Source organism: Cladosporium halotolerans (genome assembly GCF_011745625.1).
Source record: "Cladosporium halotolerans strain TM138-S3 chromosome Unknown Sca43, whole genome shotgun sequence".
Lineage (NCBI taxonomy): Eukaryota > Fungi > Ascomycota > Dothideomycetes > Cladosporiales > Cladosporiaceae > Cladosporium > Cladosporium halotolerans.
Window position 1 is genome coordinate 1 of NW_027191494.1, and position 23,495 is coordinate 23,495.

At 52.9% G+C, this 23,495-nt stretch overlaps 10 protein-coding genes across 10 annotated transcripts; 8 read left to right on the forward strand and 2 right to left on the reverse strand.

The window, feature by feature from the left end:
- Positions 1 to 1,298: 1,298 nt before the first annotated feature.
- On the forward strand, positions 1,299 to 3,207 carry WHR41_08631 (uncharacterized protein; the record flags this gene model as incomplete). Its single annotated transcript, XM_069377235.1, has 2 exons — positions 1,299 to 2,885; positions 2,944 to 3,207. The coding sequence occupies 2 exons, from the start codon at positions 1,299 to 1,301 to the stop codon at positions 3,205 to 3,207; spliced, it is 1,851 nt and encodes a 616-aa protein (XP_069225930.1).
- Positions 3,208 to 3,499: 292 nt separating this feature from the next.
- Positions 3,500 to 3,742, forward strand: WHR41_08632 (uncharacterized protein; the record flags this gene model as incomplete). The annotated part of the gene is made up of 1 exon (XM_069377236.1): positions 3,500 to 3,742. The coding sequence occupies one exon, from the start codon at positions 3,500 to 3,502 to the stop codon at positions 3,740 to 3,742; it is 243 nt and encodes an 80-aa protein (XP_069225932.1).
- Positions 3,743 to 4,015: 273 nt separating this feature from the next.
- On the forward strand, positions 4,016 to 4,594 carry WHR41_08633 (uncharacterized protein; the record flags this gene model as incomplete). Its single annotated transcript, XM_069377237.1, has 1 exon — positions 4,016 to 4,594. The coding sequence occupies one exon, from the start codon at positions 4,016 to 4,018 to the stop codon at positions 4,592 to 4,594; it is 579 nt and encodes a 192-aa protein (XP_069225931.1).
- A 2,396-nt stretch (positions 4,595 to 6,990) lies between these two features.
- On the reverse strand, positions 6,991 to 8,782 carry WHR41_08634 (uncharacterized protein). Its single transcript, XM_069377238.1, has 2 exons — positions 8,097 to 8,782; positions 6,991 to 8,048 (listed from the first exon to the last, which is right to left on the reverse strand). The coding sequence occupies exons 1-2, from the start codon at positions 8,212 to 8,214 to the stop codon at positions 7,051 to 7,053; spliced, it is 1,116 nt and encodes a 371-aa protein (XP_069225927.1). The 5' UTR covers positions 8,215 to 8,782; the 3' UTR covers positions 6,991 to 7,050.
- A 556-nt stretch (positions 8,783 to 9,338) lies between these two features.
- Positions 9,339 to 11,487, forward strand: WHR41_08635 (uncharacterized protein; the record flags this gene model as incomplete). Its single annotated transcript, XM_069377239.1, has 2 exons — positions 9,339 to 9,832; positions 9,887 to 11,487. 2 exons carry the CDS (start codon positions 9,339 to 9,341, stop codon positions 11,433 to 11,435), a joined length of 2,043 nt encoding a protein of 680 aa, XP_069225926.1. The 3' UTR covers positions 11,436 to 11,487.
- A 246-nt stretch (positions 11,488 to 11,733) lies between these two features.
- WHR41_08636 (uncharacterized protein) lies at positions 11,734 to 12,909 on the forward strand (the record flags this gene model as incomplete). The annotated part of the gene is made up of 1 exon (XM_069377240.1): positions 11,734 to 12,909. One exon carries the CDS (start codon positions 11,734 to 11,736, stop codon positions 12,907 to 12,909), a length of 1,176 nt encoding a protein of 391 aa, XP_069225929.1.
- Positions 12,910 to 13,056: 147 nt separating this feature from the next.
- On the reverse strand, positions 13,057 to 14,810 carry WHR41_08637 (uncharacterized protein; the record flags this gene model as incomplete). Its single annotated transcript, XM_069377241.1, has 2 exons — positions 13,057 to 14,553; positions 14,607 to 14,810. The coding sequence occupies 2 exons, from the start codon at positions 14,808 to 14,810 to the stop codon at positions 13,057 to 13,059; spliced, it is 1,701 nt and encodes a 566-aa protein (XP_069225928.1).
- Positions 14,811 to 15,095: 285 nt separating this feature from the next.
- Positions 15,096 to 17,919, forward strand: WHR41_08638 (uncharacterized protein). The gene is made up of 4 exons (XM_069377242.1): positions 15,096 to 15,253; positions 15,414 to 15,484; positions 15,635 to 16,727; positions 16,778 to 17,919. Exons 3-4 carry the CDS (start codon positions 15,984 to 15,986, stop codon positions 17,843 to 17,845), a joined length of 1,812 nt encoding a protein of 603 aa, XP_069225925.1. The 5' UTR covers positions 15,096 to 15,253; positions 15,414 to 15,484; positions 15,635 to 15,983; the 3' UTR covers positions 17,846 to 17,919.
- Positions 17,920 to 17,999: 80 nt separating this feature from the next.
- WHR41_08639 (uncharacterized protein) lies at positions 18,000 to 20,367 on the forward strand (the record flags this gene model as incomplete). Its single annotated transcript, XM_069377243.1, has 3 exons — positions 18,000 to 18,421; positions 18,485 to 19,398; positions 19,453 to 20,367. The coding sequence occupies exons 1-3, from the start codon at positions 18,163 to 18,165 to the stop codon at positions 20,365 to 20,367; spliced, it is 2,088 nt and encodes a 695-aa protein (XP_069225924.1). The 5' UTR covers positions 18,000 to 18,162.
- Positions 20,368 to 21,793: 1,426 nt separating this feature from the next.
- WHR41_08640 (uncharacterized protein) lies at positions 21,794 to 23,128 on the forward strand (the record flags this gene model as incomplete). Its single annotated transcript, XM_069377244.1, has 2 exons — positions 21,794 to 22,130; positions 22,183 to 23,128. 2 exons carry the CDS (start codon positions 21,794 to 21,796, stop codon positions 23,028 to 23,030), a joined length of 1,185 nt encoding a protein of 394 aa, XP_069225957.1. The 3' UTR covers positions 23,031 to 23,128.
- Between the last annotated feature and the right edge of the window lie 367 nt (positions 23,129 to 23,495).

Below are 23,495 nucleotides of genomic sequence, written 5' to 3' on the forward strand. Positions count from 1 at the left end.
TTCCTTGCCTGTACATTACATTCGTTCAATTGCTTTTGCAGCTCCTCAGATGTCTGGTCTTCAAGTTCCCAAACAGTCCAGGGTCTCGTCACGCTACAGTCGTCGCCGCAAGCAGCAGCCCATTGCTCAAGTTTGAAACGGGTCGGGGCACAGCTTTGATACGAGCTCGTATTAATCGGCAATGATATGTGCTGATTAGACGTGCCACCAAAGTGGTAGGCCTTCTCATCGCAGCATATGATGATCGCCTCGGCTTGGTCTAGCTGCTCAACCTCGAAAAGATATGCTTGACGGTTTGAGATATTGGCAGCGCTAAGCTCGTTACGTCTGTACACACGATGTCGTGTATACGCTCTTTGGTCGTCTACGTCCGCTGCGCACTGTTCAGGGTCTTGCAAGACATTATACACCTGCTGCGCCCCTAGTGGTCGGATGTTGTGATCGATCTCGCCGAGTACTTGGCGTTCCCTAAGATGACGGTTGGCTGCGTCGTTCATCGCATGAAATGGGTGTTCCCGGACACCTCTTCGGACGGTAAGGGATACCTCATCACCGGGTGCAGCTCTTCTTGGTCTGCCGCTGCGCGGTTGTACGCTGACCGCCGCTTGCAGATCCGCCAGGTCTGAAGTTGGACTGCGCGCTCTTGCGGCTTGGATAAGCGTGTTTACAGTCGGCCTCGTGAGGTTCAATCTCTGTGAGATCTCCGTCTGAGGCATGGCCAGATCGAACGCGTATGCGATCACGCAATGGCGCTTCCAAAGGGGAGTCTCGAGGCCTCTCCCCATTGTGTGTAAGTTGACAATTGCTTTGGTCTGTTGATTATTCTCAGTACGATTGAGAAGCATTCCGCGGCGACGGATGGCTCCATGGCTTGGCAAAATTCGAAAACTTTCGGAAAAGCGGAGGGCAGACGAGATGCCGGCCGAGGCCTTGCGCCGGCTTCGGTGAAAGAATCCTGATGTGCCCGGGGATTCGCGACTAGAGGAACGGCAACTCGGCACAGCTCCTCTCACCTCGATAGCCCTCCTCTCGCGTAAAAGATTATGCAGCACACGACGTGCTGGGTGCCGTGTGCCGATGATTGCTGTAGGTCTAGCCCGCATTTCATTTGATCCTCTCTTTTTTCGACTATCTCTATGTGCACGCTTTTGAGCTGGGCTGGCTTCGGAAAACGAGGCTTGGAAACGAGACCGCAAATCCGAAGAGACATGACATCCTGGACTCTACTGTAATTGAACGAAAGCTTTTGTCATCAAAGCAACATAGGACTACGCCAAACCAGGACACTGTGACCAAGAATGCCTAGAGAGAGTAAAGACATCGATGGCAAAGAAACCCATGAAGCACCGCTCTCAACCTCCGACGAGTCTCTGCCGGGTACTCCTCCGATACTAGAGGCGCCCACATACCAACCAGATCTTCATGATGCTGGTACCCCAGACCCAAACCTGAAACATGGTTCACATACTGCACGCCGAGGACGCTCCCATTCTGGACAGTCCGGAGAATCCAGGGAGTCCCACGACTCGGACCGCACACAGTCTGACGAGGGTCATGACGCCCAAGTGGCGACGCCCCACCGGAGCCGTAGCAGGGCACAATCATCGACAAGATCAATACAGAAAGATGCTATTGTGGTGCCACGAGGGGAGAGGCGTGGCCTCTTTGCTAACCTTGCTGTCATTGCCGAAGTCACGGAGCCGCACGACTACACCCGAAAAAAGAAATGGATGATTACTTTCGTGGTAGCAGTTGCCGCTGCTGCCGCGCCGATGGGGTCATCTATCGTTTTACCTGCACTAGGAGATATCACTACGACTTTCAATTCCACCCCGACCGTGGTGAACTTGAGCGTCGCCATGTACATGCTCAGTATGAGTATCTTTCCACTCTGGTGGAGCAGCTTCAGCGAGACACTTGGTAGAAGGACGATTTACTTGAGCTCTTTTCTGCTCTTCCTGGTGTTTAATATCGTCTCGGCAGTCTCCACAAACATCTCCATGTTCGTCATTTTCCGGCTCCTGTCAGGAGGAGCCGCGGCTTCAGTACAGGCAGTCGGTGCTGGAACAATTGCAGACGTGTGGGAAGTGAAGGAAAGAGGTACAGCTATGGGTATCTTCTATCTCGGACCACTATGTGGCCCCCTCATATCTCCGATATTGGGCGGTGTTCTTACTCAGGAGTTAGGCTGGAGAAGTACGCAATGGGCTCTCGCAATTTTTGGGGCTCTTCTAATTCTTTTCATCTTATTTTGCCTGCCTGAAACGCTGGGCGCTCGCAAAGCTTTGACTCAAGAAGCAGCAGAGGAAGTGCAGATGGGCAACGACGAGAAGGGTTCCGATAATACCCCGGAATCTCAATTGGCGCGCACCAAGACTGCCCAATCAGTCGCCATGAAGTCTAAGAAGTATCTGGCTATGCTTCGCCGAGCTTTCCTCGACCCATTGCGAATCATTCTCTACCTCCGCTTCCCTGCGGTTGCCATCAGCGTCGCTTACGCCTCGATTACTTTTGGCTCACTCTATATGCTAAACATCTCTGTCCAGCGAACTTTCTCTGGGGACCCATACAATTACAGCACCATCATCGTCGGTCTGCTATACATACCCAACAGTATGGGATACTTTCTTGCCTCGCTATTTGGAGGTCGTTGGGTTGACAACATCATGCATCGCGAAGCGCGCAAAGCAGGGCGTTATGACGAGAGAGGAAGATTGAAGTTTGTTCCGGAAGACCGCATGAAGGAGAACGCATGGCTGGGTGCGTTTCTGTATCCCGCCGGATTGATCATGTATGGCTGGACGGCTCGGTACGGTGTCAACACCGCTGCGCCAATGATTGCCAATTTCTTCTTCGGTGTCGGGTCCATGCTTATCTTTGCTTTGGTAAGCAAACAAATGATAGCTTCTCACCTCGGCCTCATGCTGATTTTTTGTAATCTAGGTCACCACAATGCTTACCGAGTTCATGCCTCGGAAGGCCTCTCATGGCATTGCGCTCAACAACTTCGTGCGCAACGTGCTTTCTTGCGTAGCAACAATTGTCGCTGAGCCACTGATGGCAGCCATCGGAGACGGGTGGCTGTTCACGGGCCTCGGTGTCATATGCGTCGCCTGGGGCTGCTTGACAATCTGGGCTATGAAGACATTTGGTGGCCGCTGGAGAATCGTCATGGACCAGAAGATGGAAAAGGCCATGGGCGACTAAAGAAGAAAATGGAGATTGGATCGGACGATTATCACAACAATTGGAGTTGCCGCAAATTTGTTTGCTCGCACTACGAACTGTTGGCGGCACCACAGGGCGTTTCGGTGGTTTCTTGCCGATACTGGAGTTCCGCGGATTGCCAAAGAGCATCACGAGCGATCGTTCACGCCATCAACCATGCCTGGCGTCTTCTAGAAACCTATGGGCGCACTGTTCATAAGAAATTTTTGGTTCAGAGCGACACTATCTTATCAAACCGACAGTGCCTCGCACTACCCCGAAATTGTCTGTCATGCTACTTTCACAATATGTGCTCTTTTTGGGCGCTCGGGACATCATTGTCACAGCATCCGTCGTCAAGAGATGGTATAGCGTTCAGCCCCTCGCGAACCATAGACCGAAGGGCAATTACGGTCCATGGCCAGTCATTCATACCGGCAAATCAGATGAAGTGCAGCCTGTACGCTACTGTTTCGCCGACGTCCGATCTCAGAGAAATCTCCAGCATGTGGTGGATCAGGCCATCGCCAGATGACATCCCGCGTTTCTTCACTCCCAACTACGGATTGTCCCCGACACCGAACAGGCATCCCTCTGCGACGCTCCACAGGTTCGATCCGATGCTCTAGTCATACATGATGCGACAAGGGATGGGAACACGGCATGGAATCACGGCCCAGAATGTCCGACTGACAGTGCGAGCACTGGCTACAACTACGCTTCCAATGAGCGCGGCCGCCACCGCCTCGATTTTTGCCACCTGGATCCTCAGGATCGTAGGGGTACAGAACCTCTCGCTGTCCAAGCCATGATGCACGAGCTAGGGCATGCCATTGGACTTCAGCACGAGCATCAACGCCAGGACCGCGGCCAGTATCTCGAATTCCACTGCGAGAATCTCGACGGCTACGAGCAAGCCAAGCGGAAAGCAGCGGTCGACGAGCGAGCATATTTCGAAGACGACGAGGACATAGAAACTCGCATGAGCCTTGTCTGCAACGACGACGAGATAGCCTTCGACTATCTGCCCGCAGCATTGCCTTTCATACGACAGAAAGATCACCGTCTGGAGAGCGAGAAGGCCAAGTTCAAGTATTACGTGCAATTGGACTCATTTGACTATGACAGCATTATGATCTACAGTAGCCACGCCAACACTCCGATCGATATTGACGCCACAAACCCGAAAACTTGGGTTCTTAAGAGGAAGGATGGTACAGCAGTTTGGCAAGGCGGAAGCAAGCGAGCTGCAGACGCTAAGATCACCGAGGGCGACATTGCAAGGGTCGCACAGCTGTATTTTAAGGCCCGTGGAGCAACTCTTGAAGCGACAGGGCTGGGTAAATGGGATGGCCAGAGAATTAGGAAGGCCAGGTTGACAAATTGAGCCTGTATATGGACCATGTCGGCGGTTGTAGAGCTTGTTGAATTGGCACGACCGTCGCCACTCTAGAAACTTGGATCTACAAATGCCTCAATGTCATCTCGCAGCTTCTGTTCCTAGAAGCGGAAGCTGCATTCACAAGTTCAATGGTTCAATAACATCGACATCAAGTGCCGATTGTCACACATTGGCACAGCGAGAATTGCTGCCTCGAATCGGTGGTATGAAAGCGTTTGGGCTACCGATCAATGCCATCTGTGAAATCCTGCACCAGTGAGGTGGAGATGTGAACACCTACTAAGGGGATCTGTCATCGACAACTAGAACTTGAAAAACGGAAAGGGCGTCTAGCGACCTGATGATTCTTCGCGATCGCGTAGAGGAGACCTTCGAGCTCAAAGGACATGGAGAACGGTCGAGAAGATTTCTAGAATTCGGAGATGGATACTCGTGATCCGTAGAATGCCGTCATTTTAGCTCGGGGCCTCTAGATTCACTATTCGAACCTTCTAAACACCTCTGCCCCCCATTCTTCCAGTAAGAAGTAGTTGAATCATCGGAAATAACAATTCGCTCCAAAAGATACAAAGCTTCCTTCAGCCTTCACTGAAGCTCAATCTCCTCAGGTGCACCTTGATACCAAAAGACAGGACGGACCTTGACAACTGTTCTTCTCTTGCAACACAACAGAACTTGGCCCAAAATGGTGAAATCTCGGAGCCTCCGCTTGCTCCTTATACTCACTCAAGTCTGCCTCCTGAGCCTTACGACGGCAGCACATGTCGTAGAAGTCCCAGCACCCGTCAATATCCAAGCTCAACATGATAATGCTACATCCGGAATGTTACTGGCCAAAAGGATGAACGTGCAAGGCAACCAAGGAGCAGCCAACGTAGACAATGCCCGTTTCGATGCAGCGATGTCCACTGGCGCGATGCGACTTGAACTTTTGGCCATGGAAACCACGGGACGGCGAATAGCATACTCACGGGATTGTGGAGAGCCGCTTCCATTTTCTGCGACACCAGCATTCCGAAGACTCAGATCGTGGTGGACTTATGCAGAGATTCCAAATGGCGCCGTCGGGGCGGCAGGAAACTTTGCCAACTCCCTGACGTACGCATGCCCAGTCCTGCAAGCCCCTCAGGATGCAGAGAGCCAGGCAAGAGTCGATCCTTTGATATTGACGGACTTCACTCGCCAAGTATGTATGATACAGCCCGATTCCAGTTGTCTGACGATCTGATTCGTGACAGGGGGACAATTTCAGATCGAGATGCATTTATGACGTGGTTGGTAAATCAATTATGCGGCTCACCAATATCAATCGACCGGGATTCTCAGGTGCGCCGCAGCCACAGCCACAGCCACAAGGGCAACTTGGGTCACCGCTTGAATGGGGAACACTCGAGAGCTCGACCATTGCCCTCGAGTGGAAAAGGTCAAGCGCTGTCAGCCCTGATCTTGAACTCATTTTCCGGCATTGGTATCACACACGTATGCCACAAGCGGAGTTGCGTGATGTTATCCGCCGCACTCGTCAACAGTTGACAAAAATCACCGATCCATGTTTCCTTTCTCCAGATACCATGCCTATTCTTCGGACCCTGGTCGCAAGACAAGGCCGACTGGCGCGACTAGAAGATCTCGCGGATCCGATTGCTTTGATACCGGAAGATCCTAATTTTTTCGCGATCCTTGGGGTTGAGGAGAGTCGATGGGTGTTCCAGACATTTCATCATTGGAGGGCAGTGCTAGGACAAAGGGTTCCGGTGAAGGTAGAACTCTTCAGGAGCTCCCATGACCAGATTGGTGTACAGTGGACCTTCGCCGACTGCAACCCAGATACTTGCAATAACTTGAGGAGCAAGATTTTGCAAAATCTGAAAGCGATGTCGGGTGACCCAGGCGACAAGAGTAACAGCAAACGTCCAGCGCCTGACGATGAATATGAAGCTCCCGGCTCTAAGCGACAGGGCAAACAGCCTATGCGCGATACTGCCCCCCAGCAGCTTGGTTATCGTTGATGCTCATGACGAGATCACAGGCCTTGTAATGCTGTTCAGGCCACACCGCAGGACGCTGACCAGGTCTCGAGTGGTTCCAACGGAAGAATGCTGGAAAACGGCCAAGGCATGGACTCGGACGGCGATCGATTTCGATTCCGGGATTGATGAAAGTGTTATGCTGATTCTTTTTATCTTCCTCATCTGTTCTGGTCGGAAAGGGAATCAGTACGTGCATTTGCGTATCACCTTAGGCAGATAGTTTTATGATCACGAATCTTAATATCACTAATGTCGATCTGATGTTATACCACCTGAATCGGTGAAACGGGAAACTTCGATCTGCAGCAGTCTTCCGTGGGAGGTCGCTGTGAAGTTGCCATCTCTAGCCCCGGTCGTCCTCTTTGATCCTTAGAAATAGGGTCGTAGTTGTCATTGCTCATTGTTTATTCTCTATCTCACGTAGAGACCTCGCCCCCCCTTGTCCGTGTCTATCATTGCTCGAATGATGTCCGCTCGTTTTGATCCTAGGCTATCGTTGTCCACGATCGAGTCCAGGCCCTCTCCGTCATCTTCCCTCGCGCGGTATGGCCGACTTGTATTGCGCGAGCTTGTGATGCTTGGAACGTAGAACTTCCTCGGAGTCCTTGAGGGCAAGTCGTAGTCTTCTGGAGGCACATCATGGGCAAATGAAGTTGTTGGCGGTGGGGAGCCTCTGGATCCGAAGAACCGAGGCGCGAACCGGTTGACGATGGCATTCATGGCCGGGCCGCACGAAGCGATGATGGCGACGTTGATTTCTATGGTGGAGACCGTCACACTGACTGAGTAAGATGGGTCGGCCGCGCTGACGTGGAAGAAGTCGTAGAAATATTTGAGGCGGATGATGCCAATAATGACAACCGACCAGCCGAGTGATAGGACGCCAGCGACGGCAATCTTTTTGCGGCGATTCATTCGCAGCGGCCAGACCATCACGATCGGAAAGATCAGAATCAGGATGTCGGTAAGGATCGCAATCGATGCCGTCGACATCGAGAAGGCTTCCGCGTTGAAGCAGGAATACATGACTTGGCCGTCGACGACTCGGTCTGTCTTGAAGCGATCCCAGTACATGTGTATTGGCAAGCATTGAGTGAGTGCGCCGAAGAAAGTCGCGACCATGTGACCGAGATTGAAGACGAACAATCCCTTGAGCGAGTAGCGAGTGAGCTTGTATTGGCTGTTTAGTCGTAGCAGGAACAAGATAAGCGAGGCTTTGACCAGACACAAGATCGGATTGTATAGCAGCTGCTGAGCCATACTGAGCTTGAACTCATATACCGTCTCATCCACGCTCGCTTTGGGGATGTCCCAGACATGGTAGCCTATGTACGAGACCTGTACATAGCGGTACAAGACCCCGCCGTTGGCAGTTGACAATATCCAGGCCACAAGGCAGAGAAGATCGTCTGGCAGAATGTTAACTAGGCCTTGCGACCAGTCACCATAGTTCTTACCTGTCTTGAACTGATTCGTGTGTGCACGAATGCCAACTCGTAGAGCCACAAACACTGTGCTTGCCACGGTGAATACGACAATAATTGCTAGAGCAGCTGGCTGTATGGTCTCAGGCATGGTCTCGCCGGCATGTGTTAGGGCTCAAACATATCAGAGGCAAGCCCTAAGATCGAGGTAGGCGACGATGGCGAGAAATGGTAGGTAGAACATGGGTAGCAGGACGGCAGTCGCTGGCGTAAGTGATATTGCTATACGAGCACCTTCCGATGCGGCTGTTGTGGTGCAACGCAGGATCCTACGGATCAAGGCTCCGCCAGCCTGCCGCATGATCACGGGAGCTCTACACCACAGAGGTGAGCCGGAAAGAGAACGCCCAACAAGGCTGTCTGCTTGAGATAAAGTAAACGATCCACATGCTAGGTTTAGTCGAGGGCGCCAACCGGTTTCCTGCAGGGGTACAGCGGTGCAATGCTGCCAATGCATGAAGACCGACCACGCCGGGGTTTCGAAACGGTCGCGCGATAAAAAAGTCTTCAGATTGGTGCGACCACTAGGAACATAGTGCCCAGCATCATGCTCGCATGTCGTCCCGTGCAGAGTCTCGGAGAAGAGAAAGTCTAGATCTCAACATACCATCAGCTTGCATTGTCCAAAATCGCTATATACCGAATAGACGGGCGTTCGTGCTGGAAGGTTTGTGTGAACGGGGTGTTGCCGTTTGTGGGGCGGGAAAGCCATGAACGGACCGGCTGATCCACCGCCCACCTTAAGACCAGGGGTGCCAGCCGCTCATTTGTGCCACTCCGATTTCCGAATGCATTTGCGGCTGGCTTGCAGTATAGACGAAAGACCGTATGTCGGGCGATTTCCCTTTCTTGCTATGAAGCCGATGCTATTCGCATGGCTATCAAGGGTTTCAACTACCGAGCCATATACCGTGAAGCCGATGCAACGCCGTTCGCTGTAGTGATTAGGCCATGTGCTCGGGTTCGCCACGGACACGGCTCGATTCACAACACTTGCAAGGGTCTCCGAATCCTTCTTCACAAACCGGATCCAATCGAGTCCAGACGCTATGAGTTCGTATGATCTGTCTCGCGCGCCCATCCGGCACTTCGGCCTCCGTCCGAGCTTGCAGGTCGGAGACAATGCATGCACCTGAGCTTGAACAAAATTCCTTTTGGGCGCCGAACTGAAGTCACTCCCGCCAATCTGGACTTTTTTCCCACGATCGTACAGAGATGCGTCTCCTCTTCGTGTCGGTATCCCTTGGGATTGCGGCGACAGTGTCAGGGAGGCATTTGCCTCGTCAGAGCGAGAACACAGTGCACCTCGACAGTCTCGTTCCAAGAAACTTTGAATGCCCGACCTTGCAGCAGGATGGAAACGGCAGGATTCCTTACTTTGCCTACGAGGAAAAGCATCTCAATGCACACGGAGACAGCGAGCTGCCCGAGCCTTTTGGCTTCATTCAGCCGGGCAATAATTCAACCTGGGCGAATGGAACTGCGCTCAAGGGACCTCACAAGTGCAAAGTCTACCCAGGCGACCCGAATTGGCCGTCTCTGCATGACTGGGCTGCTTTCGACAACCTAACGGGACGTGCGCTTCTCAAGCCAACGCCAGAGGCCCACGTCTGTTATGACAATGCCACGACGGACAACGGCACGAACAATGCCGCTCAGTCGGCAGCGTGTCTTGATTTGACGGACAAATGGACAAACCCATTCACCCAGTAAGATGGACGTTGAGTATCATTCCTCCGGGGCCTTTACTAACGCCATCACAGCGTCGACGACCCGATCGAAATGCTCACGCCCCTTTATCAAGGCATGACATGCCAGCCGCCTGCAAGATTCGACCAATCTGGCACCTGCGACCAGGGCGGCTACCCTTTGTATGTTGTAAATGTCACCAATGTGGAGCAAATCCAGCTCGCCGTAAACTTCGCGCGGAACACTGGCATCCGCCTAGTCATCAAAAACACTGGTCATGACTTTTCCGGCAAGTCTGGTGGAGCTGGCTCGCTGAGCGTCTGGACACATGGTCTCAAGGAAATCGCGTTTCTGCCCTCCTACCAGGATAGTGAGTATACTGGGCCGGCAATCAAGGCTGGGGTTGGTATTCAAGGATACGAGCTCTATGCTGCTGCGAACAAGTTTGGCGTGATTGCCATGGGCGGTGAGTGCCCTACTGTGGGTGCAATGGGTGGTTGGATTCAAGGCGGAGGCCACTCTCCTGTCAGCTCGCTTTGGGGTATGGGTGCCGACCATGTCTTGGGCTTCGAAGTTGTTCTTGCCGACGGTCAGTTCGTGACCGCAAATAAAGAGAAGAACTCGGATCTCTTCTGGGCTCTCAGAGGCGGCGGAGGTGGAACGTTCGGCATCGTGACGTCTGTCATCGTCCGTGTGTTTGAGGACTTGCCTGTCACGGCAGGCTCCTGGAACTTTACCACTGGCCCGAACGTCACCGATGAGCAATTTGCTTCCGGCATGAAAGCGTGGTTTGAGACCTTCCCATCCGGTGCCGACAACAGTATTTATGCCTACTTCCAGATCTTCAACTTCGGAGGCGTCAAAAGCTTCACCATGGCACCCTACTTTGCGGCCGGGAAGTCCATGAACGAGACCAAAAGGCTCATCGAACCTTGGTTCGCGAAGATGGAATCTCTAGGAATCCCTGTGCACCCGCAGTGGCACACTTACGACGGGTTTTACGATGCCTACAACGCCTCATTTCCCGTCGAAGACGTCGAAGCCCTGGGCATCGCCTCTGGGTCTCGCATGTTCCCACGAGCAAACTTTGAGAACGAGACACTGTTCGAGGAGACTTACGACCTCCTGTGGAAGAGCCTTGACGAAGACGGGCTCTCTCTCATTGGCTACAACATCGCTCCCACCTACGAACGGGGTGGTCGCCCCAATAATGCCGTCAACCCAGCCTGGCGCGATGTCATTGGCTACTTTATCACAGGCGCGGTCCTGAACATCACCGCGCCCGCCGAGTACCAAATGGAGCAGCGCCGTAACTTTACATTCGGACCAATGCAGGAATGGCGCGATATGACTCCTGGAAGCGGCACTTACCTCAACGAAGGCGATCGCCTTGAGCCCAACTGGCAGTGGTCATTTTATGGCAGCTTCTACCCTCGCCTATTGGAGATCAAACAACGCTACGACCCGTATAATGTCTTCTATGCCGGAACTGCTGTCGGGTCGGAATTCTTTGAGGTCCGCACTGAAAGCGGTGCGCTGAATGAAAATGGGCGCCTCTGTGTGAACGAGAATCCTTCTCTATACAGAGCTGAAGGTCCTGATTACGATCCAGAGCGTATGTAGACTCAGACTGCCGCACACAGTGACAGACGAATAAAACGAAGATATACTGGAAGGCAATTGAGAGTAATGAGCTCTGACAGACGACTTGAGCTCATCACATGCATTTATGTTTTCGGGCTTATGTCTGTCCGACAGCCTCCGCCCATCCAAGCTTCCCGTACACCCGACAGCGCCGAAGGCGGTTATGAGCACTTGTTATACACTGGACCACCCACGAGCATACGAACGTATCATCTTTCGAAGGTATTCACAAAATTGACAGTCGATCATACATCCAGAAACTCTGCACTTGCCCTCAATGCCTTCAAACACAGCACCAAGCGGCGCCGGGCTTGCCCCACTGCCGCTTCCTCAAGGCATTAGCGAAGATTACATCGATTGTACTTCATCTTGCGGTCTCAACTTCCACGTCCTCAGAGCAGGCAAAAGTACAGACCCTCTGATTCTGTTCTGCCACGGCTATCCTGAACTAGCTTTCTCATGGCGCAAGGTCATGCCCGCCATCGCGGCCAAAGGATTCCACTGTGTAGCAATGGATCAGCGAGGCTACGGAAGAACCACCGGCTGGGATCAGAAACCCTTCGACGAGGTTGACCTGAACGAATATACCATCACAAACCTCGTCCGAGATCTGGTCTGCCTCGTCTACGCCCTCGGCTACACTTCAGTGCACTGCGTAATCGGTCACGACTTCGGCGGCGTCTCGTCCGCAATGACCGCTCTCGTCCGCCCAGACATCTTCAAGTCAACCATCCAAATGTCCCACCCTCATCACGCTCCTCCAACTCCCCCATCACCCAACAAACCCGCCAAAGCCAAGCTCGACATCCAAGCCGAGCTCGCCAAACTCGACCCTCCACGAAAGCACTACAAATGGTATAACTCCACCGCACCAGCAGCAGGTCACTGGGAATCGCCGCCTCAAGGCCTCGAAACCTACCTTCGCGGCTACTTCCACCTCAAATCTGCCACCTGGTCGCAGAACAAGCCGCACCCGCTGACCGAATGGTTCGCCAAAGCCCTCGAGGAAATGCCCGAGTACTACATCATGCGCAGAGACGACACGTTTCCAGAAAGTATCGCGCGCAACATGGAGGGCGAAGACGTGCGAGCTTCCGAGGGCTGGCTGACGCCTGAAGATTTGGCGGTATACGTGAGCGAATGGCAGCGCACGGGATTCCAGGGCGCGCTGAACTGGTATCGCGCGCAGACGGCTTCGACGCCGCAGAGCGCGAAGGATATGTTTCTGTTCGCTGGGAGGCGGATTGAGGTTCCAGTGGCGTTCATTAGTGGGAAGCAGGATTGGGGGAACTTTCAGCAACCAGGAGCGCTCGAGGGATATGAGGATCATGGGTGTGTGGCAAAGGGTTGTTACCGGGGTGCTACTTTGATTGATGGTGCTGGTCATTGGGTGCAGCAGGAACAGCCTGAAGAGGTTGTAAAAGCTGTCAGCGGGTTCTTGGATTCTTTGTGAGAGCCATTTAGAGTCGAGAGATTTCTCCATTACTGAAAGTTTCCTATGTCAGAATGCTCCAAATTCTGCAGCGTATGCTACCGCCAAAATGCGACAAACGAAAAGAAAAGCTTCTCTGTACAGCTCCATCAATGCCAAAAGGGTCCTCTAAGTGGCGGAATCCTGCTGCTTTTCTACGTCTTTGTCCTTGCCTTTTTCCACCGTAGCCTTCTCATTTTTCTTCACACTCTTCCATTCCAAAGTCGAAGAACCGAGAATGGAGACTGCGGCCACTCCAGCAGCCACCAGGAAAACATGATGCAATGCTTCGTTGTAGGCTTCGAGTACAGCTGGGAGCTGTTCAGCAGATACCAGTTCTCTGAGATCAGTGGCACCCGTGTTGACGATCATCGCTGGGTCAACATCGCTGACAAGCTTCGTAATGCCTTTAACAAGGTTCGAAGCCAGTACATTCTGACCCACCGAGATGAACACAGCGCCTCCCAGGGTCTGCGAGAATACCATCAAAGCGAGTCCAGTGGGCACGTCTACACGCTTCAGCACTGTCTGCGCTGCCAGATTTGCCTGCTGGAAGCCGATCCCGACAGCAAATCCGCACATGACCTGGTACCCAATCCATTCGGCGTGGCCAGTGTCGACTTTCCAGGTCGAGATAAGCCCTGCAGCGACGGGCAAAAGGAGCGAAGTCAGCCATGTGAATTGCGTGTAATAGCCGATTTTACTGGTCCCGAAACCAGCGATGATCGTGCCAGTCACCATCGAGAGCACCAGTGGGATTGTTCGGATGCCAGATTCCACGGCCGATACTCCTTTGACTGCTTGGAACCAGATTGGGATGTAGTAAACCATGACCATCATGCTCGAGAAAACAGTAAAAACAAAAAATGACCCTGCGATAATGCTTCGGTTCTTCACAATTGCGGCGGGTATCGTCGCGGTCTTTGGTGTCGTGATTTGTACGGCGATAAAGGCCAGGAGTAGCACTCCGAATAGGACCAAGAGAGCGATTATTTTGCCGTTCGACCAGGCGAGAGTGGTGCCGCCCCACTGAAGGGCGAGAATGAGGCAAACGAGTGATGGCAGGAGGAAAGCCGTTCCAAGAGGATCAAGTTGCAGAACCTTCTCCTTGGTGGCAAGCCCTTTCTTGAAAGGCTCGATGGGTTTCAGAATGAACACGATGGCAATGAGCGTGACGAAGCCCAGCGGAAGGTTGATCCAGAAGCACCATCTCCAGCTGGCATGGGTAGTCAAGGCGCCTCCGAGCAAGGGACCGATCACGCTCGACACCGCAAAGGTTCCACCTATCGCTCCCATCCACGCAGGTCTCTTCGCCAGAGGCACCGACTTGACCAGCAGAACCATGCCTCCGGACATCATGCCCGCAGAGCCGGCACCTTGGATTGCTCGTCCGACGATGAAAGCCACAGAGTTCGGTGCTGCGCCGCAAACAGCTGAACCAACTTCGAAGAGGAGAATGACCGAGAGATAGACATACTTGGGCGAATAGAAGGTATAGACACGGCCGAGGAACAAAGTGAAGCAGCAGGACGTGAGCAAGAATGAGCTGCCGTACCAGCCAATGTCGTCCAGAGAGTGAAACTCGTCGGTCATAGCTGGAATAGCGGTGGCAATGATTGTACGGTCCTGCGCATGTCAGTATCGTTTCAAACGCAGATCCAAAGGTCGACGGGACTCGCCAGTGCTGTGAGGAAGATTCCGAGGATGAGAGCGAGCATTACGAGTGCGGCCTGGGCTGTAGGAGGATACTCGACATCCTCCTCCTCTTCTTCAGTGTTTGGTTTTGGGTCTTCTAGATTATTGCCTTCAACCACTGTCGATGAGCTTCCCAGGCGTTCGTCCGCTTGGGCGCTCTTGGGCTGTTCGGGTTGGGTGCTGGCCATGGTGCCTGTGAATAATGGAGCGAGCTCGCAAATCGCAACTCAAAGTTGGATCTCTGTTTGTCTTCTTACGCCAGAACATCATCGCACAGAGGCTGTGGGATATTAATACCTTTCTCACGTCAACCTCAGCTCGCAGTGTATGTATTGGGACCCGAGCCGGCTTCGCCTCTGATTGGCTGACTGCTCGGGTGGTCGGGCTTTCGGGTCCTATGGCCTGATCCTTTCAGCACATCCAAGCCACGAATGCTGGGCGTAGACCTGCGCCATCTTCCATTCGCATCGTCCAGATACTCGGCCGACTGTCATTTACCATGCTGAAGGATTGCGACCGATGAAGGGGACACAGATCACGGCACGCGTGTCTGCGAGAAGGTTGCAAACCAGCACGACCCCCTACGAGATGCTCCATTTCGTCCCTGCCTGGCCTTTCGGCTCGAAAAGAGGTATGTACGACATTTGAAGACATCTGAATTACTCTCGACTTTGCAAAGTCGGCTTTGACATGGTTGTTGAAGTGCCTGATGTGTGCTGCTGGGGGCATGGAGCGCGAGCCAAAGAATTGTGGCGCCAAGCACGCCAAAGCGTCAACTCATCAACCCCCAGGAGAACCATCGCACTGACGAGAGTCTTGAGCCGAGCTTTGGGGCGCCGGAAGTATCGTCAAACAGATATCAGTACGTATGCACCCAATTTGCTTCCTTTGGACAGCGCCGGTGTCATTTCCAACATGCGGCTGGGCCCCGCTGTCCAAGCAACTGCCCTCCGTTCTCTGACAACTCGAGAACACCCTACTTTACCTCGACGGCTGATACTTTAACTGAAAGTTGGCATATCTTGTGACAAAGCATGTCTAGCGCCGTGTTCATGCCGGTTCTGCCTGTACCAAACGGGCGGCAGACGTTAGGCATGCGTGGTTGAGGCTTCATGAGGAAGTTCACAGCGAGGCCCTTCAAACGCCCCACAGATCAACTCGTTGGACTCCACTCCGCGGACACGACGATATCGAGCCATTTCGCTGTTATCTGGTGAGCTTTTCCCGCGATCTTGCAGTGTCAAACATAAAGTCTCCTATGTACTGTATCTCATAATTTCTATCACTGGGTCACCTTGCACTTTCAGCGTTGTCCGCACTTTCTCAGCCTCACCGTGAACAACAAGCTCTCATCCGAAGCGATGACATCCAAAGTCTCTACGATCGACGTGCACAACACCTCTTCGGCTTATTACGCACCTGCTACAGTGGCGCCTGGTGGCAAGCACGTTTTTGTCTCCGGCCAAGCTGGACTTGCGAGCGACGGATCCGTTCCCACGGACTATGTATCTCAGATACACCTGGCTCTTTGGAGTCTAAGACGGATCGTTATTGCCGCAAACGCAAACATTCAGAACATAGCGAAACTATCCGTCTACATTGTAGACTACGACGCAGCCAACCGCAAGCACACTCGCCCTCTGATGCGCTTCCTAGGCAAACACAGGCCGGCAATTACCCTCGTCCCCGTCCAAAAGCTTGCAGTACCAACATGGCTCTTCGAGATTGAAGCGACTCTAGTCTTACCAACGATTGACATGCCTCGCGCTTTGCCAGCGCCCAAAGTTGCCGTGGATGTCGTGATCATTGGCGCTGGTCTTTCAGGCCTTACAGCCGCCCACGAAGTGCTTCGTAGCGGTCACACGTGTGTGATACTGGAAGCTCGTGACCGCGTGGGTGGCAAGACATGGAGCCAGGAGTTAGAAGATGGCAAAGGCGTGGTTGATCTGGGTGCTGCTTGGATCAACGATGTCAATCAGTCCAAGATGAACGCTCTTGCAAAAAGATACGGCGCGGAGCTCATTGAACAGAACACGTTCGGCGATTGTGTGCTGCAGGATTTTGATGGATGCTGTAGCAAGTTTCCTTATGGAGAAGTTCCGATGGTAGGTTGCACTTGTGAGCCCTATTGACGAAGCCTGCTAACAACATCCAGTTTGATAAAGACACTCGCAAGCATCTTGTCGAAATTAGAGATATGGTGGAAGCTGATTGCCAAAATGTTGACGCTTGGGGCCCGAGAGACCCATCCCTGGATTCCCTCACGTTCGAGGCATATCTGGCTTCGCGCGGTGCCGACAAGATCGCGCTTGCGACAGCGGCGGTATGGACTCGGGCAATGCTTGGACAAGATCCATGTGACATATCCGCTTTGTTCTTCCTCAACTACTGCAAATCGGGGGGCGGACTTCTGACAATGCGCTCTGATCGCAAGGGTGGCGGACAGCACCTTCGCGTACGCCAAGGCACGCAGTTGTTCGCGAAGGGCCTCGCTAGCGACCTGCCAAAGGGGACAATCTCACTGTCCTCTCCGGTGCAAAATATCACCCAACGAGGCAGGCAGCAGGCAGATCTCCTCGCTGGCGGTGTGCTGCACTCCGCGCGAAAAGTCATCTCTACCGTTCCCTCTCCAGTCCTGAAGACGATATCATTCAATCCACCTCTCCCGCAGGAAAAGATCGCCTGGTCGACGTCGTCCGGATACGGCTATTACTGTAAAGCTATGATGCAATTTTCTACACCCTTCTGGATCGAGAAGGGATTTTGCGGTCTGGCACAGTCATTCATCGGTCCTGCTTCTGTTGTCCGCGACACAAGCAGCCCGACGGACAAGAAACACATTTTGACGTGTTTCATGGCCGGTGACTCGGGGAAAGCTTGGTCGACGCTGCCACAGCAAGAGCGCGAGCAAGCATTGCTCAAGCAACTACAAGCACTTTTCACTATTTCTGATCTCCAAAGATCCTTTGTCAAGTCGTACTCCTACGAGTGGAACGACGATGAGTACGCCGCATGGGGATGCCCCAGTATATCGCTCACGCCCGGCGTGCTGAGCGGCGTTGGGGCCGACGCGTTCAGACAGCCTTGGAAGAATATCCATTTCGCCGGCACCGAAACGGCAGGAGAATGGAAAGGCTACATGGAAGGCGCTGTTCGTAGCGGTGAGCGTGCTGCTTTGGAAGTCGTCAAGGATCTCACCTCCGGTGTTGTGGCGCGGCTGTAGGCTTAGGTACGGCGCAAGTTTCGACGGAGCGTGACATTCCAGCGTCGTCCGTCGAAACCGTCTGGCATTCTGCCTATCTCTTCATAGCGATATGAGATAGGGAAACCAGATTAGGGAGCCGTCCCCGATTGGTCCTTTCTGGTTTCCCCACAGTCATGGAGAGATGGAGACCCACCCTGTGGAGACGCTCGCTGTCGCCTGCTATCTGATATTCGTTCACCACCACGACATGATCACAGTCCCAATTGGTTTTTCTCGGGTTATTACTTCACGAGTATAGCTAATTTCACTAGCCGTTGGAAGCGAAAGAGCCACTTATGACTACCCAAGTCTCACGCTCCAAAAAGCGCACCAAAACATTCACCGGATGCTGGACGTGCCGAGAGCGCAAGGTCAAATGCGATGAGACTGATCCTGTCTGTCTTCAATGCCGCCGCAAGGGTGTGAGCTGCAAAGGCTACGATACACGACTCCAGTGGCTTACCCCAATCGTGCCAGACGCTTCGGGTCTAAATGTAGGCTTTGACGAGGATGAAAGGGTACCACCCAGCTCTCTCAGGCGGATAGTTCCAGCGGGTACGTGTGGTTTCTTGAAGGCTCGAGTGCACGTGTAAAAGCCATATTAAGCAGAGTGCATAGTGCCTCGGCAGAAGGTACTGCCGCCTCGTCAACTCGATGAGATCCTCAAATACATCGACACCTTTGATCCAGACCAGTCTCGTGAAAACGATACGTTGGTCAACGTGGAGAACTTCTCGATCTTGAGGTGTAACTTTTCTGCAAAAGGATCCAGAGGATGTAATCTTTTGCAGGAAACCGCTCTGAAGCGAACATGTCTTCTTTCCGACGAGTGCGCACCGCCAGACGAGACCACGCAAAATGCCATCACACCGCGAGTTTCCTTTTCAGGGTCGGACGCATCATTGAGAGCGACCTATCCCAGACCCTCAACACCAGCTGAAGGATGTCAAACCTCAAATGTTAGCTTCACAAGTCCTGCTGAGTCGATGCACTGCACTTCGACCACCCATTCAGAACGGAATGAGATTGCAGTTCAGGAGTCGCTACGCCTGACCTTAGCACAACCAAACACGACACCATCAGAGGACGACTGGTTGCATTACCAGGACCTTGCGGCCAAGAATGAAACTTTTCTACAGATCCCAAGCCTGGAGCAGTTTCTTATGCGTCATTACATCGAGCGGGTATGCCACCTCTTCTGTGCCATAGACACTGCAAAGAGTCCGTGGAAGACCATTCACCTACCACGAGCCCTCCAGGGGATGGCGGAAGTCAGCATTACCGGAAAGACCTCCAAGGTCCGCAATGCTTTGCGTAACGCCCTGCTTTCTATTAGTGCTTGGTATCTGACGAATGATCATCGAAGACACGGTGCCATCGACGAAGCAGATCAATGGGCCAAGGTCGCTTCCAAATTTGGCTTCGACGCGATCGCACTGCTTAAGCAGGCTGTTGAGTTTGATCTTTACAGTTCCCCGAGGCCAAAGTACAAGGAGTTCCTCGCGACTATGCTGTCAATGATCACTGTCAATGTGAGAATGACGCAATAATATTACTTCGGTGTCATGGATACTGACAGGCCTCAGGTGATGTCCGGTGATACAAGTACCTGCGGTGTTCATCTTGATGGCGCCCACCAGCTTCTACTACACATGTGGAACGAGAAGAAACATTTTTCCGAGAAAACGAAGACGCTGCACCGTATCTATTGTTATTTGCGTATAATATGGGAAAGCACTCAAGTGCCCAGAGACGATCACACTAGCTTCAGTCTGAGATCGATTGACTCTCGAAGTGTCTTTGACCTCTTCGGACAGCAGGACTCCCCAGATCAACGGATTCAACCTATACCATTGATTCAAGAAAGTTCAGCGATGTCTTCATTTGAGTGCATATACGGCATTCCTCAAAACCTGCTGGCCATGCTGGAGGATACCATCAAAGTGATCGACTCTGTCGATCAAGCAAAGAAAGTCTCGTCCCCGAACAACTTTCGCAATGACTTGACTTCAATTTGCGACGATCTGGAACAGAGGATCCTGGATTGGACGGCGGAAGGCTATACGGGACTTCACTCACCAGCTAATGAAGATGCTAACACGAAGATCATCCGGCACCAGACCAAGTCCTTCCACAGCGCACTGGTCATCTTCTTCTCACAAAACGTTCGATCGCTGAACCACAAATATTTGCAACAATACGTTGAGAGCATATTGCAGAGCATCGAGGCCATCGAGCAGATCAAAGCGGAGACGAACATGCTCGCGGCCCCTCTATTCTGGCCAGCTTTCGTCGCGGCCACGACCACTTGGGATGAGGAGCACCAGGCCAGATTTCAGAAGTGGTACGAAGAAGCCAATTCTTACGGTATTGCCGCGGTGAGGACAGGCATACGTGTGATTCGCAAGGTTTGGAGCGCAGGCCCGCCGCGGGTCAGCTCGCGAATGTGCCCTTGGCGGCACTTTGTTTTTAGCAATGGAGATAATCTGATGCTGAGTTGATTGCGCTCAGACTGGGCGAACGAGATCACAACGAATATACGTTTGCAATGCCTGTGATGTTATTCTGTAGATCTGAAGCTGCATAACGGCCAAATACCTCAACTGTCGGCATACGCAAAAGACCATCTGCGGCTGAACTTTTTTTTGCCTGGGCAAGCAGTGTACTCTGCCAAAATTGACCAGAAACAAAGAACTTCATGCGTACGGCTTTTGTTTCCGGCATCAAGACGTCACGATTCTATTTCCGCACACATCTTCAAGCCTTGAGGCTGCCTTCTGCAATATTGACAAAGTGATCTGGCCCGCTGACCTCTATTTCTGAGTTCATTGGAACATAGAGGCTGCCTAGTTCGTCTATTGTGCCGCTATCAGTATCTGACTATCTTTGCTTGACTGTACCAAGACGAATGCTAGACCAGAACGCCTGGGCTTTGGCTCAGCTGATGGAGTGTCCAGGGCACATGCATTGAGTTCTGCGTGTGTGAAGCCGCACCAGCCGCACCGGCATGGGTAAGCATGTTGCATCTCCCCAGTAGTAAGGCCGAGCAGCCTCATGCTTCGGTCTGAGCGATGTTCGTACTGAAGTCATGATGTGCCTTGGCGACCAGCCATCTCGGCCGAAGGCGTTCGATACATCCGCTTGCGGGATGTTCCCGAAAACACATTCCCAGCCACAAGCTGACTGGAGCGGCACGTGGTCTACCATACCCTATACTCCACTTTTGTATAAGCGAAGGAGGTCTTTAGTGAACAGGTTCCAGTCTGTTCAATATGACCGGTTGCCAATAATGTCAGCATCTGGAGCAAGCCGGTGACACAACAGCGTTATGCATGATCGCTTGTGGCTGATGGCGAGCGCCTACCGCCATGCCAGATATCAATAGCATCAGTGGCCACAATCACATTGTCCTGCCATGCAAGGTTTGGCGGGCGCCACAAAAGACGGGCCAGTTGGCCACGTCGGATAGGCGTGGACGGTTATGGATAAGCCCCAGCATGCAAGCACGAGAACGGCCCTCGTGCAACAGGAGCAGCGTGGTGTGGCTCAAGCCAGATGCAGGAACGAGGTCAGTCTGGAACGCTGTTCAAGCCCGAAGAGGACGCAAAGATGCTGACCTCGCGAAGCGCCGGCGACCCCACCGCAGCCCCCGACCCCGGATGCCTGGGCGCGGCCGCTAAGCACTAGCGAACGTGGACCCTAGTGCAGATCCGGGCTGCAGGTGAACTTTGTTGTGACAATCGAGGCCGTCTTTCGCTTGTGGCCAGCTGCTTGGGCTGGGCTGTCCGAGGCGTGAATGCGGCCAGATGCAAAGAGTGCGCCTTCGAAAGACCTGTGGATATATAGATACTGCCAACATGGCGCCTACTATGGCTGCGTCGCCAACACCCGTCTCTCAAATTTACCTCAACCCCATATCTACAAACAATGCGCCTGTCTATCGCTGCGTGCCTTCTGGCCGCCGCTGCCGTCCAGAGGGCCGTGGCAAGGCCTACCCCAGAAGCTATATTAGAAGCATTGGCGAGACGACAGGTGGAAGCAGAAGACGGCGAGGAGATCGACGAGATGGAGCCAGACATCCCTGAGCTTGAAGAAGCGGATGAAATCAACAATCGAATGATTGGCGATCTCAGACAGGGTGCAACAACGCCTGTTGGAGAGTCTATTCGTAACATTCTTCTACGAACAGAATCTGCAGAGGGCAGCAATTCTCGCTACACCCCGCCTGGTGGTGTCAATTCCGCAAAGTGTAAAGCAGACACATGTACGTGGAAGCCCACACTGTCTGATCACTGCAGCCACTGATAAGAGTCTAGGCTGTGTATGGCATTATGTCTCTATTGCAATGACAGCCAAATTTACCGGCCCCACTGGTCGATGCAACGACTGGGCCCGCGCCGCCATCAGACTTGGCTTTCACGATGCCGGCACTTGGTCAAGCAACCTTTCGGCAAATGGTCAAGACTTCGGTGGAGCAGACGGCAGCATCATTCTCTCCGGGACCGAGATCAATCGAAAAGAAAACAATGGCCTTCAGAACATTGCCAAGCAAATGACAAAATGGCAAAAACAGTTTGGCGTCTCGATGGCGGATCTGATTCAGTACGGCGCCAACCACGCAGTCGTCACTTGTCCGCTTGGTCCTCGCATTCGCTCATTTGTCGGACGCAAAGATAGCAAAGCCGCGGCTCCGGAGAATCTGCTCCCCTCGGCCACCGCGAGCGCAGACTCTCTGATCTCTCTCTTTGAGGACAAGACAATCTCCGGCCACGAGCTGGCTGCTCTACTCGGCGCCCATTCTACCAGCAAACAGCGTTTCTTCGATCCAAGCAGAGCAAATGCGCCTCAAGACGGCACACCTGGCGTCTGGGACATCCGCTACTACAACCAGACGCTCGAGAGCGTCGGCGTGCCGAAGAGGGTGCTTCGCATCCCTTCAGACGTTGTTCTGGCGCAACACCCATCAATGTCCAACGAATGGACCAAGTTCCGCATGCCTAACGGCGTCGGTCAAAAGCACTGGAACGAGGATTATGCAGAAGCCTACACTCGACTCAGTCTCCTTGGTGTGAACAATATCAACAGCTTGACCGAATGCACGAAGACTCTGCCGAGGCCCAGGCCCGACTTCAAGGGCGCACTCACACTCTTCATTGACGGTTGATTGGATTGCCTGCGGTTTCGCATCATATGCATTTGATAGTTTCAGTGACAGATACCCGGGCGAAAGCCTTGAAATGATAATGGCTGCAACGATTATAATTTCTACGTCTCGTGTGGACCTTTCCAATGCACTCACAATCTCTCTGACAGTGATTGTCCATGTGAGGGTTTGATACCCTGCGCTATTCGCAAGCCACTGAGCTAATCGTCTAGTGGCTCGTTCATAGCTGAGCAACTCAGGCGTTGAAAAAACAAATCTATGAGACCTATCTGCGCGGGGCACTTCCGCTCGCCCCTCTCAATAACGCCCAGCCTCGGTCATTTGATAAACCATACCTACGCCTCAATCGCACCGACCGCCGCCCCCTCACCGAACACAATTCCCCACAATGGAATGCCTTATCACCCGTTTCCCGAGAAGCGGAAGATAAACTCTCACCATCATCAAGTGCAAGGCATCAGACAC